We start from the raw sequence: 13,223 nt of genomic DNA, 5'->3' as shown, positions 1-13,223 counted from the left end.
ATCGGCCACCATCGCCACCATCCATCGTCGTCTGAACCAGAGACCTTCATCACTGACCGACGGCCGGAACGTCAGGACAAAGGCGGCGGCGGGCGGTGGATCTGTGTTCATTGGCATTCTGTCGTCCTCTGAAACCTTTTAACGACAGGACACAGACGGCGGCGGGGCGGTGGATTTGATCGGCTTTCCTGTCTTTCTCTTTTGCCAAATGAAGAAGATAAACAGGGGTGTGCTGGTGGAGACCTTTTTTATTGCCCTCATATACTGTTTTGTACTGTTCATTGCGTCCACCGGAGTTCGGGTTCCTGGTTCATCAGCGGATCTCCATGATGGCGCCGGTGACCCACCATCTCCTCCGCCGTGTACGGCGGAACCCTAACAAACGTCACCGTGTTCAATATCTAGATCCACCATCATCGCCGTTGCTAAACACCTGAACCCTAATGTCAATTGAATCCACCATCATTTGGACCGTTTAACCACCGTTGCTGCCGCCGGAGGCCTGCCAGAAGCCTACTCCGTCTCTCTCTCTAGCAGACCCTCCCTTTCCTCAGCTTCTTTCTCTCCTCTGGAATCTGGATTCTGAAAGTGTAGGGGTGGAGAGCTGTGTTTTGGTGGTGGAGAGCTGCGTTTTGGTGTTATGAGATCGTGGCCTCCAAAAAAAGGGAAGTGGAAAGAGAGGAATCGAACCGGCGTTTTTTGTGTTATAAAAGATTATACCAACCACTTTACCAAATGCCCAAATGTATTAAATGATGAAATAAAACTATATATATACAATGATGTAATGGAGTAGTTAGTGTTCAAAGTTACTATTCATTGGCTTTGTTTTTTAATATATATATAATATTCTTTTCCAATTCTTCATTTGGAGTTAATCGTATCGTGTAACGACGTTTTTTTTTTTTTTTTCTTTTTGTAGTGAAAGGTGGAGGTAGAACAAAAGAAATAGATCAAGGGTCGGATGAAAACGGGTTCATTGGGTTCGAATCGAGAGTAAAAGGAATACTCGAAGGGGTTTTTTTGATTAGCGGGTTGGCGCCGTAAGTTCTTAACCTGTTGTAGCCGTGTCTATTTTGTTGACGCATTGCTGAGTGTTTTTTTAATTATTTGTAGTTATCGTCATCTAATAAAACAAATCGCATTCGAATTACCTAAAAGTTTTTCGCCCCGCAACGCGGGGCGGGTACAAAATCTAGTTGTTAACATTTGATGTTTTCAGTTTCAGAAACTATCACCATCAAGTTTAATTGAATCGATTCTTTATAATAAAAAAAGGTTTATACATTGTGAACGATGTTTCTATTAAAAATACATACGTATCCGCGCTTATTTTGTATACGTTTCGTAAATTTTGTTCCGAACCAAGTAGCGTCGAATTGTGGTTTCTTTTTTAAAAAAAAGCTCTATTAATACCATTTGATTATACGTGTCACCTTTATACCCGTTATGTTTTCTATGTATGAGGCTATGAGCCATGTCACATGTAATACTTTAAGATTGTGTGATATAAATTTGATTTACTTTGCGTTTTGATCCAATCGCAATGCTTATATAGGTTACATTAAGCTCAATCGAATACGTCTAATTACGCGTTTTCATATGGTTAACGCATCATATAATGCTTAGACAGTTGATCTTTGCGATGTACCCGCGCCGCAACATACACGGGTCTTATAAGTTTTAAACCAGGGTCAGATCGTATTAAAAACAACATAGAGAATTCACCAAATTTTAAAGAATATATTGTAAAAAGTCGATAAAAATTACACATCCATAAATTTTCATCATTTTGTTTAGAAGTAACTTGCAAGATATAGTTTATCAAACCACCTGTTTAACAATTACTCATTTACCATTTGCAAGATACTCATTTGGATCTTCTTCATCAGAATCAAATTCAACCTGCACACAAGTTGTAATTCCAATAAGGAAATTATTTTAGGAATCTAACTCAAAATCATAAATAACCCTTTTGAGGGGAATAGATAATTTTTTTTTTTTTTTTTTTTTACATTTTCATCTCTGAACCACCCTCCATGGCAGTCACGCTTCCAACCCGCTTCTATAAACTTGAGTTCTCTTTCCCTACACTCTCGACAATCCAGTGACAGCCGATCAACATTATTACCAGTTGCCTCCGTTGGACCAAAGCTCGAATTCTCAGGGATCGGGCATTGGAAATCGCTGTTAACTGTAGTACCTTGTTCAGGATAACTACGGTGAAGTAGATCAAAAGTGGCGTTTCGAGTTTTTTCAGTCAATGGTTTGCTAGCTAAGTTTGCCTGCTTTGTAGGTGTGTTACCAGTTTTGCTTGTGGAAGTAGAATCTAGCGACAACGCTATTCGCTTATTCATCTCATTTTGTCTTTCTTCTTCGTTTTGTTTGAGCCTACTTTCTGCAGCAAGATGGCGTCTTGATTTCATATGCATCTGCAAATTCATTTTTCAAAGACTTGAGGCAGCGCTACATGTACATGTTCGCCAAAATTGGTTAAATGTAGTGTACGAAGGAGGATGACATGTAAAATTCTAGGATTGTTCATGAACCGAGCCAGGCCAAGCTCAGGCTCGGCTCGGCTAAGCTCGGCTTGGTTTGGCTCGATTTTAAAAAGGAAAACTAATACCTAGCCCTTAAAATTCAGTAGTCTAAAATATTATCAAGAGTTCAAAACAACATATCAAAATAAGTGCAACCTAATACATTACAAGCCAAAATCAAGTTCAACAACAAAAAATAAGTTTTGAATTTCAACGAAATACAATATTAGTTCATTAGCATGGTAATCGACCTTCAAATATGCCATAAATATCAAATTACACTCCTAAATACATGTAAATAATAATAAGTTTTTGTAATATATTATAAGGGTGGGGTTCTAGAGTGAACACCTGTGTATTTGTGAACTGAGTGAACAAATCCTGACCATTGATTTACATCATCAAATCGTAAAATACACTAGTGTATTTTCATCATCAAATCCTGGCCATTGAATTACACTTGTGTATACATTTGTGTATTGATAATCAAGGGTTAGGATTAGTTCACTAGTGTTCACAATCAAGGGGGTTGTTGACTAATGAACCTAACCCCATATTATATATATATATATATATATATATATATATATATATATATATATATATATATATATATATTGATTTCGAGCGACGATGAATAGTAACTTTATTTTTATAATAATATATAGTTTTTTATTATTTTATTATTTAATATACTATAATAGTTTATTATTATATTTACTTTTAATAACATATTTTTCTTTTTTTTAAACATCTATTTCCTTTACCTTTTTTTAATAATTGTTTTTTCTTTTTTTAACATATATTAATTTATCGATTAATTTGATACTTCTTTAATAAGTTACGTTTATAACTTTTCTCTAAAAACTTAAGTACGTATTTCTTTCCCTGACATTCCATTATAAATTTTGTTAAAACGAGGTTAAAGTCAAAATAAAGTATTTATTTGGTATTATAAAACGGTACGATGATAAACTAAATCGTTCTAATGGTTTGACTTTCTAAACAACATGCTATATTTTCAAATCACATTTGTTTTACATTATCATTTGCTCGGTTTCGCTGCAACGCGCGATATAAAAAAACTAGTTTTATAATAATTCATGACCTATTTAATATAAATGCACGAACTGAACGCGATCATCTTCTTCCATCTTGAGCTGAGACGCGATCCGTTACGCATTAAACCCGACCGGAACATACGTAACGTTTTATCCAACTATTCGACTTTATTTTAATGCCAATTAAATCGGGATGGAGAGTGATGGTCTTGCATCATAATCGTTTCCTTTCAAACTCCAAATCGGTTCATTAAGATGCAATTATTCAAACCATTAAAACACCTTGAAGAACACACTTGGGTTTTGTATCAAATCTTCAAATTATGTCCCGAAACTTTTACCCTTCGTTCTTCTAATGAAACCATGTAAAACCCCACTGAAATTTCTTCATATCATCAACTATATCTCGCGAATTTAATCGAAGAACAATCTAGGGCTCGTATCTTCCACGGACGATATCTCCTTCAATTGTCAACCTTTTCAGGTGATTCCAAATCCGCACTTGCTTAATTTTTCATGCTCCACAAAAGCCCTCTATCAATTTCTGTGATAAAAGGCTAATTTATCTGAATTTAATTTTAGTTGAAATTAGGGTTCTTCATGCATAGAATTTGGGGCTTTTAGATTTAGACTTGTGTTTTGATGAAATTGAAAGTATAATATTGTTATATATCATACTAGTGTATTGTGTGTAAATTTTGGGAATTTTTAGATATCAATTGGAATTTCAGTGATCTATACTATATAATAAAAGAAACCACTTTAGGACACTTGTCATCATATTGCCATTTCTTATAGATAATTATTAATTTAGTTTAATCTCTTCTAATTAATTATAAATAACCCTCCTACTAAATATTATTTAATTTAATATATTATATTATAGATAATCCTCCTACTAAATATTATTAGTTTTAATCCTCTACTAAATATGTAAATTTTTATTAAGAAAAGATCTACTTGAAATCGAATCATATTAAAATATTGGTACTTCAAAGTACATAATATTGTAGTTTGATGCACCTAATTATGCACCACCACCTTAGGCTTATCATTTTCACAAACCAAAACGTATTTTTAATAGAACAATAATACAAAGATTTTGAGTTCAAATGTTGTATAGATTTGTATTTGTAATGGTTAATATTATAGATAATTAATATTAATTAAAAAATAATTATAAAATTAAATTTAATATAAATTTAAACAATTCGTATAGGATATAATATAAATATATAATATTTTGAAATATTTATTAGATTTTAAAATTATTTATCCTGAAATTAACAAAAGACGTACACTAAATATAAATTAATATAATGTAAATGATTTATAAGAACAATCGCCGCAATCACCCCATCCATCATATATCGAGTATATCCGTTAGTTTTTTTAAATATATAATTTTTTATTAGATTAATTCAACGCGTGTAAAAAATGAGATTTTTTAAAGATATAATATTTTTATTATGTACTATACAAAATTACATACGAGGTTTTTTAAAGATATAATATTTTTATTATTTACTATACAAAATTACATTTATGCAACTCGTGTAATACACCGGGTTTTTAAAAATATAACCTTTTTTTATTATGTGGTATATAAAATTAGATTTATTCAATCCGTATAATACACAAGGTTATAAAGATATAACAAGATATAACTTTTTATTGATTGGTATATAAAGTTACATGTTCTCAACACATACAATACATGAGTTTCTTAAAAATGTAATTTTTTTTCATTTTAATATATAAAATTAAATTTACTCAACCCGTACAATATACGGAGTTCTTAAGGATATAACTTTTTTATTATTTAATATATAAAATTACATTTATTCAGCCCTTGTAATAAACGAGATTTTTAAAAATATTTTTTTATTATTTGGTATATAAAACTACATTTATTCAACCCGTGTAATAAACGAGGTTTTTAAAGATATATTTTTTTATTATTTGGTATATAAAAATACATTTATTCAACCCGTGTATTACACGGGGTTCTAACCTAGTTATTTATATTTTTATCACTAGATAAATCAAATAAAAATACAATTTAATTTCAGATAAATTCAATATATATTTTCATTTTGGTATTTCAGAGTATATAAACACTAGGAAATTTTAATATAAATTTTCCTTAATTTTTGGGAATTCATGAATATAATTTGGATTTATACATGTTTTAATTATTTAAAAATACAAGTTTATCACAAATAAATTTTATAAATATTTTTACCGATTTTTCTATAGGTTCTATAATTGTTTTGAGACACTTTTATAAATTTTCTATAATTTTGGGTAATTATCTTATCAATGGATTTTCTTTTAAGTACATGAAATTTCTTTATAAAATTTATTATTTTAAATTAAAAATGTGGTAACCATGAAATCTAAGGCATGATTTTGATAGATAAATTCTATTAATTAATCGAAATTGGTAGCATTTAACGATTATGATAACATACTAAATTGTTATTTCTATGTAATTAATCATGACTTTTTAGCTAAGTATCGATTTATCTATTATAATGAATAATCATTTAAGCCCCAAATAGGAGAACCCAACATTCTAAAAATTTATATATTGTCCTTTCGTTCAAGTATTTCGTTATTTAGAATCTTGGTTACATTTATTCTAGGGTGATTTAGTCAATTGTTATACCTCGTGTACTCGTGTGGTATTTCTCGTGGAACGTTTCTTCGCAACATGTGAGTAAACTCTCTCCCTTTTTTGTCATTAACTTTTTGGGGTATATCAATGTGTCTCGTTCAATTGTTTTTATTTAAAATCGAGCATGCAAAGTCTTGTGTGTCGTATATGCATTACTTGTTGTTGTTGATTGTTTGTTGAGGTTGTTTGTTGAAGTCATTGTTGTTGTTGTGTTGGTCATCATAGTCAATAGTCAATTCAGTGGATTCTCGGCTGACCTTTCCTCATGACCTAGAGATGTCGGTATCGCCCCATTAGTCTTGGGCTGACCTTTCCTCCTAACTATGGGATGTTGGTATCGCCACAGTCACACCCTTTTTGGGTGTGAGACGCAAGGTGTTGGTTTTGGGTTTTGGTGTCGGTCTTAGTCTTAATCATTACTCAGTTACTATTTTATGTTCATACTACTTGTGCATTACTTCCACATGATTGATTGCATGTTTAATATTTAATTAGTATTTGAAATTAAAAAGGTAAAACATATTACTTTTATTTCTAAATTTTAAATGGTAAACCTATTTTACTTAACCAGGGTTTACTCGCCAGCTCTTGTAGCTGACCCAAAAATACTATTTTACACATGATACAAGTGTAGAGGATTGAAGACTGGACTGGATCAGGATCACGTAGGAACTTTGCCTTAGTAATTAAAAGGATAAGTTGATGTATTATTTGAATATTTGAAACTTATATGAAAAGTGTGACATTAAATCATGATATGTTTAATTATGAAATTTTAATAGTGCCATAAGCTTTGGGCAATCATCATGCCCCATACCATTCCTCTGCAGGTCGGGGTGTGACACCGATGGTGAGCATATTGTGGCTCCGATCCTCAACGTCGCTCCTCCTGTGGTCATTCCTCCCGATGATTGGCCCTTCGATGACTTGTTTGATGATGATGTCGATTTATTTGTGGACGGTCCCCCAGCTGACGCCCAGGGCGATGGGGAGATTGATGATGATGTCGTTGTTGTCCCTCCTCCAGCTATTCCCGTCATTGAGTTATCTTCTGACTCCAGTTTACATTCGGTTTCAGACTCCTTTGAGTCTATGACATCTTCAGCTTTACGGGCGACCAGACTACAGCTTTATGCTACTGACTCCGACGACAACATTGCTATGTCAGTTGCACCTGGATCCCCTGCACGAGTCCCCACACCTCCACACAACCCCGAGCCTGGTCCTGAGCCTGACCCTGTTCCTTTTGGTCAGTCCGATATTGCACCTATTGATCCTGAGCTGATTCCTGATCCTGGCCATGTCCTGTTTGGATTACCTGATATTGCACCCCCTTGTTCCAGAGCCAGTACCTGCACCTATTGATCCTCCACATGTTGAGCCATCATTCCTCCACCTCCACCCGCTGATGTTGCTCCTCTACCTCCTGTTGAGTCTCATGTCCATCGTACTGATTTACCGATTGTTTTCCTCCAGAACATCCCTGCACCCCGACCAGGGGAGGGTACTTCGGGCCAGCCCCCGAGATATGATCCATTTGTTTCAGCAGCTTTTCCTCTGATTCCTCAGACTGCACCATTTACTCCCTTTACATCTACACCGCTTGACGAGCCATTTCGATGGTTCCCACCATATACTGTGCACATTCCCGACCCCTATCATCCCTCCCATTTTGTTGAATACACTCGGGATGAGTTGCTTTTGTCGCTTAAGTTACAGTTTGAGGTATTGAGTGGCAGAGTTCTGGAGCTTGAGCTAACTCCACCATGTCCACCTTGCCCCTGTCAGTCTACTTTTGTCCCTCCACTCTCAGCACAGTCAGCTTCGTTCGTACCTTCACCTGCTGCTTCTGCTCCTCCACATTCATCGACTCTCCTTTTACACATCCACCTGCTGCTCTCGCACCTTTTCCGGGTTTTGATGCCCGTTTCCTTACTGCCGAGCAGCAGATTAGCTATTTTCTTCGTCGTGTGTACGAGCTCGAGGAGGAGCTCGCACATGTTCGCAGTTTGCTTTTCTTCCCTCCTCCTCCTCCGACATCAGTACAGTAGATTTTTGGTCTTATGCAGATGCATTACTTTTGGTGAGAGCATTACAATTGAGCCGAGACATTGAAGATACGAAGACCATATTTTGATCATTACTTTTGTACATTGACAGACTTATTTGACAAGGGTGGTGTGACCCTATGTCTCTTTTGATACGATACAATGTGGAAACAATGTAACTTGTGGTTGGTCGTAAATGGAAGCTCAATTGTCATGTTCTCATTAAATACATTGTTGATTTACATGTTTGTGTTATGATTATGTTGTTGCATGATTGCTTGCTATGATGATTGCTTATACATATATGTACATACGACCTCTAGACAACTATTTATTTAGTTAACGAATAAAACATGACCTATCCGGTCTTCTTCTTAGAAGAAATATGTCGCCGCGAAGGAACACCAATACCAACAACCCTCTGCCGACGACAGAGGCAGAATTACAAGAGCGCATCTCGCAGGCCATCGCACAGCACGAGGCCCTTCGCTCCAAACACAGCGGAGGTACCTTAGGGAATAACCCACCCAACGACAATGTTTAGTCATCTAAGACACATTACAATACTTTTGGACATTACCAAGTGTGCTATGCTAATGCTTTCTGTGAATGATGTTGCTTGTGTTGCAGGCTGCACCTACAAGCAGTTTTTGGACTGCAAGCCCCGGAATTTCGACGGCACTCGGGTGCCGTAGCATTTGTACGATGGGTTGAGAAAACGAATTCTGTTTTAAGGATGAGTAAATGTGCTCTAGAGTACCAAATCACGTACATTTCTGGACTGTTTCTAGACGGGGCTCTGTCTTGGTGGAATCTTAAGGTTCAGACATTGGGTGAGGCTGTTGCGTATGCTTTGACATGGAATGAGCTGAAAGAGTTGATGCGTAAGAAGTATTGTTCTCGGGCAGAAATTCAGAAGTTGGAAAATGAATTCTGGAACTTGAAAATGGAAGGTCTAAAGGTGGCTGACTATGCGCAGAGATTTCATGATCTATCTAGAGTTGTCCCTTATTTGGTAGAGCCGAAATTTAGAGGGTAGAACGTTTCATCTAGGGATTGGCACTTCAAATTCTGAGCATGGTGACAGCGTCCAAGCCTCCAACCATTACCGAGGCAATTGAATTAAGGGTGGCGCTTACTGAAGAAGCAATTAGGTTGGGCAAGTTCTCGATTTCTAAAGCGAGGAAGAAAGAGACTCATGTAGAGTCGTCTGGAGATAATAAAAGAAAGTTTACAAATTTCAAGAAAGGTACTCGTGCAAATAACAACAGTGCCAACAAACGCAGAGACGCTAATCCGCCAGCTGAGGCATAGACTGGCACTACAGGTGCTGAAAACAAAGGAAAAGGGTACATGGGTACCCTACCGAAGTGCGACATTTGCCAATTTCATCATGCGGGCCAGTGTAGGTACAGGAAGTGTGGTAACTGTGGAAAGGTTGGGCACTCTAAGGAAATGTGCTGGTATGGAGCTGGTCGTGGAAATGGGGGGAAGGGCGGAAATGGTAATGGTAATGGCAACCGCGTTGGTAATGGAAATCAGAATGGTAATCAGAACCGTGGTGGAAATGGGAATCAGGCAGGAAATGGAAACCATGGCGGGAACAATAACCACAACAACCAGGGTGGTAATGGGAATGGACGCGGCCAAGGATGTTATGGTTGCGGTGATGTAGGGCACTTTAAGCAGGATTGCCCTAAAAACAATCAGGCACGTGGAAGGGTGTTCACAATTGGAGCTAGGGAAGCACGCCAGGATCCAAACGTGGTTACTGGTACGTTCCCTATAAATCAACGTTATGCATCTGTGCTATTTGATACTGGTGACGATTATAGCATCGTATCTCTAGAATTTAAGAATATACTTGGCCTAGTAGCAAGTAAGTTAGATGTTCCGTACTCGATAGAACTGGCTAATGGAAAGCTAGTAGAAGCTAATGAGGTAATTAGAGGTTGTGTTATAGACTTGGCCTAGTAGCAAGTAAGTTAGATGTTCCGTACTCGATAGAACTGGCTAATGGAAAGCTAGTAGAAGCTAATGAGGTAATTAGAGGTTGTGTTATAGAGCTTGGAGAGCGTGAGTGTTCGATAGATCTTCTGCCAGTGGATTTGGGAAGCTTTGATGTTGTAGTTGGGATGGATTGGTTGTTTAACAACCATGCAGAGATTGTATGCCATGAGAAGATCATTCGCATTCTGATGGTGAATGGAGAGACGATCGTGATTCACGGAGAGAAGCAAGATACGCCCCTGCGAATCATTAGTTGTTTGAAGACGTGGAAGTTTTTGCGTAAAGGGTGTGTTGCCTTTTTAGCTCACGTTGGGGATAAGGAAGCCGCAGAACCGAAGCTTGAAGATATCCCTGTGGTAAGGGAATATCCTGAAGTCTTCCCCAAAGACTTGCCAGGATTACCTCCTCAACGACAAGTCGAATTCCACATTGACTTGGTTCCAGGCGCCGCGCCTGTGGCCAAGGCACCTTATCGACTTGCGCCTTCAGAGATGCAAGAGTTATCCACGCAGCTTCAGGAGTTATTGGACAAGGGATTCATAAGGCCGAGCTTCTCGCCTTGGGGAGCTCCAGTGTTGTTCGTTAAGAAGAAGGATGGTAGCTTTCGAATGTGTATCGACTACCGGGAACTGAACAAGCTAACCATCAAGAATCGGTATCCCTTGCCGAGGATTGATGATTTATTCGACGAACTGCAAGGATCAAGCTACTATTCCAAGATAGATCTTCATCGAGTTATCACCAACTGCGGATTCAAGAGGAAAGTATACTGAAGACTGCCTTCAGAACTTGTTATGGACATTACGAGTTCCTAGTGATGCCGTTCGGGTTGACTAATGCACCGGCAGTGTTTATGGATTTGATGAACCGAGTGTGCAAGCCACATCTCGATAAATTTGTGATCATGTTTATCGATGATATTTTGATTTATTCGCGGACGAAGGAAGATCATGAACAACACCTCAGAACCATCCTAGAGCTGCTAAAGAAGGAAAAGCTCTACGCTAAGTTCTCGAAGTGCGAGTTTTGGATACGCGAAGTACAGTTCATCGGTCACGTGGTAAACGAGAATGGTATTCATGTGGATCCCACGGAGATCGAGGCAATCAAGAACTGGGAAACTCCAAAGACGCCGACTGAGATCTGACAGTTTTTGGGTTTAGCAGGTTATTATCGCATGTTCATTGAGAACTTCTCCAAGATAGCTCAACCGTTGACCTCCCTTACTCAAAAGGACAAGAAGTATGAATGGGGAGATAAGCAAGAAGAAGCTTTTCAGCTGCTCAAGAATAAGCTATGCGATGCACCTATATTATCCCTACCTAAAGGTACCGACGACTTCGTGGTCTATTGCGACGTTTCGCGTCAGGGATTGGGTTGCGTGCTAATGCAACGCCAAAAGGTTATCGCTTATTCTTCACGCCAACTGAAGGTCCATGAGAAAAACTATACCACGCATGATCTGGAGCTAGGCGCAGTGGTATTTGTGTTGAAGATCTGGTGACATTATCTGTATGGTACTCGATATACTATTTTTACGGATCACAAGAGCCTTCAGCACATATTTAATCAGAAAGAGCTTAATATGAGACAGCGACGTTGGGTTGAGTTGCTAAATGATTATGACTGCGAAATCAAGTCTCATCCTGGAAAGGCGAATGTGGTAGCAGACGCCTTAAGTCGAAAAGAAAGGATTAAGCCCATAAGGGTTCGGGTTTTAGAAATGATTATTCAGACGGACCTCACTTTGCTTATTCGTGCTGCACAAAAATAAGCTCTTAAGAAAGAAAACCTTAAGGTCGAATATCTCCGAGGAATAGAGAAGAAGTTAGAGCCTAACGAGGAAGGAACCTTGTATTTCATGGGACGTATTTGGGTTCCGCTTTATGGTGGTATTAGAGAGGTTATTTTCGATGAAGCTCGTAAATCAAGGTACTCGATCCATCCAGGATCGGACAAGATGTACCAAGATTTGAAAGATTACTATTGGTGGCCAAGACTTAAGAGTGATGTTGCCATTTATGTGGGGAAGTGCCTAACTTGTGCCAAGGTAAAGGCCGAGTATCAGAAACCCTCAGGCCTCTTGCAACAGCCTGAGATACCCATGTGGAAGTGGGAGCAGATTTCTATGGACTTCATAACAAAGTTACCCAGGACCCCTAGAGGACATGATACGATATGGGTAATAGTAGATCGGTTGACCAAGTCTGCGCACTTCTTACCGATTTGAGAAAAGGATAACACTGGTAAGCTAGCTGAGCTTTACCTCAAGGAGATAGTAGCTCGCCAAGGAGTGCCTATCTCGATAATATCAGATAGAGATGGACGGTTTGTTTCAAGGATTTGGCAATCCTTTCAGGAAGCTTTTGGTTCTCAGTTGAATTTGAGTACGGCTTTTCACCCACAGACTGATGGACAGAGCGAAAGGAGCATTCAGACGCCGGAAGACATGCTTCACGCTTGTGTAATGGATTTGGGTGGCAGTTGGGATACTCATCTACCTCTGGTTGAGTTTTCCTATAACAACAGCTACCATATGAGTATTCAAGCCGCACCATTCGAAGCTCTCTATGGACGTAAATGCCGCTCACCGTTGTGTTGGGCAGATGCTGGTGATAGACAAATGGTAGGCCCCGAACTGGTCTAAGAAACGACTGATAAGATCATGCAGATCCGAGAGGGCATCAAGGCGGCTCGTGATCGACAGAAGAGTTACGCGGATCAAAGGCGAAAACCTTTGGAATTCGAAGCAGGAGATATGGTTTTACTGAAAGTCTGACCTTGGAAAGGTGTAGCGCGCTTTGGGAAACGTGGCAAGTTAAACGCACGTTATACCGTAGCATACAATTTGGAGCTACAAGAAGAACTACACGGTGTTCATGAT

General features: G+C 38.0%; 1 protein-coding gene across 1 annotated transcript; it reads right to left on the bottom strand.

The window, feature by feature from the left end:
* Positions 1-1,723: 1,723 nt before the first annotated feature.
* On the bottom strand, positions 1,724-2,509 carry LOC110896635 (sodium channel modifier 1). Its single transcript, XM_022143865.2, has 2 exons — positions 2,016-2,509; positions 1,724-1,905 (listed from the first exon to the last, which is right to left on the bottom strand). The coding sequence occupies exons 1-2, from the start codon at positions 2,442-2,444 to the stop codon at positions 1,849-1,851; spliced, it is 486 nt and encodes a 161-aa protein (XP_021999557.1). The 5' UTR covers positions 2,445-2,509; the 3' UTR covers positions 1,724-1,848.
* Positions 2,510-13,223: the final 10,714 nt, after the last annotated feature.

The sequence above is a fragment of the Helianthus annuus genome, chromosome 8, assembly GCF_002127325.2.
Source record: "Helianthus annuus cultivar XRQ/B chromosome 8, HanXRQr2.0-SUNRISE, whole genome shotgun sequence".
Classification (NCBI taxonomy): Eukaryota; Viridiplantae; Streptophyta; class Magnoliopsida; order Asterales; family Asteraceae; genus Helianthus; species Helianthus annuus.
The sequence above is the reverse complement of the archived record's forward strand: the minus strand, read 5'-3'. Positions and strand labels throughout refer to the sequence as shown.

What these genes read in the sequence shown, in the direction of transcription:
- LOC110896635 (XM_022143865.2), bottom strand. Translation starts at nt 2,444, where the DNA reads ATGAATTTGCAGATGCATATGAAATCAAGACGCCATCTTGCTGCAGAA. An exon ending in GGTGGTTCAGAGATGAAAAT is followed by an intron (nt 1,906 to 2,015) that starts GTAAAAAAAAAA and finishes ACTTGTGTGCAG; the next exon opens with GTTGAATTTGATTCTGATGA.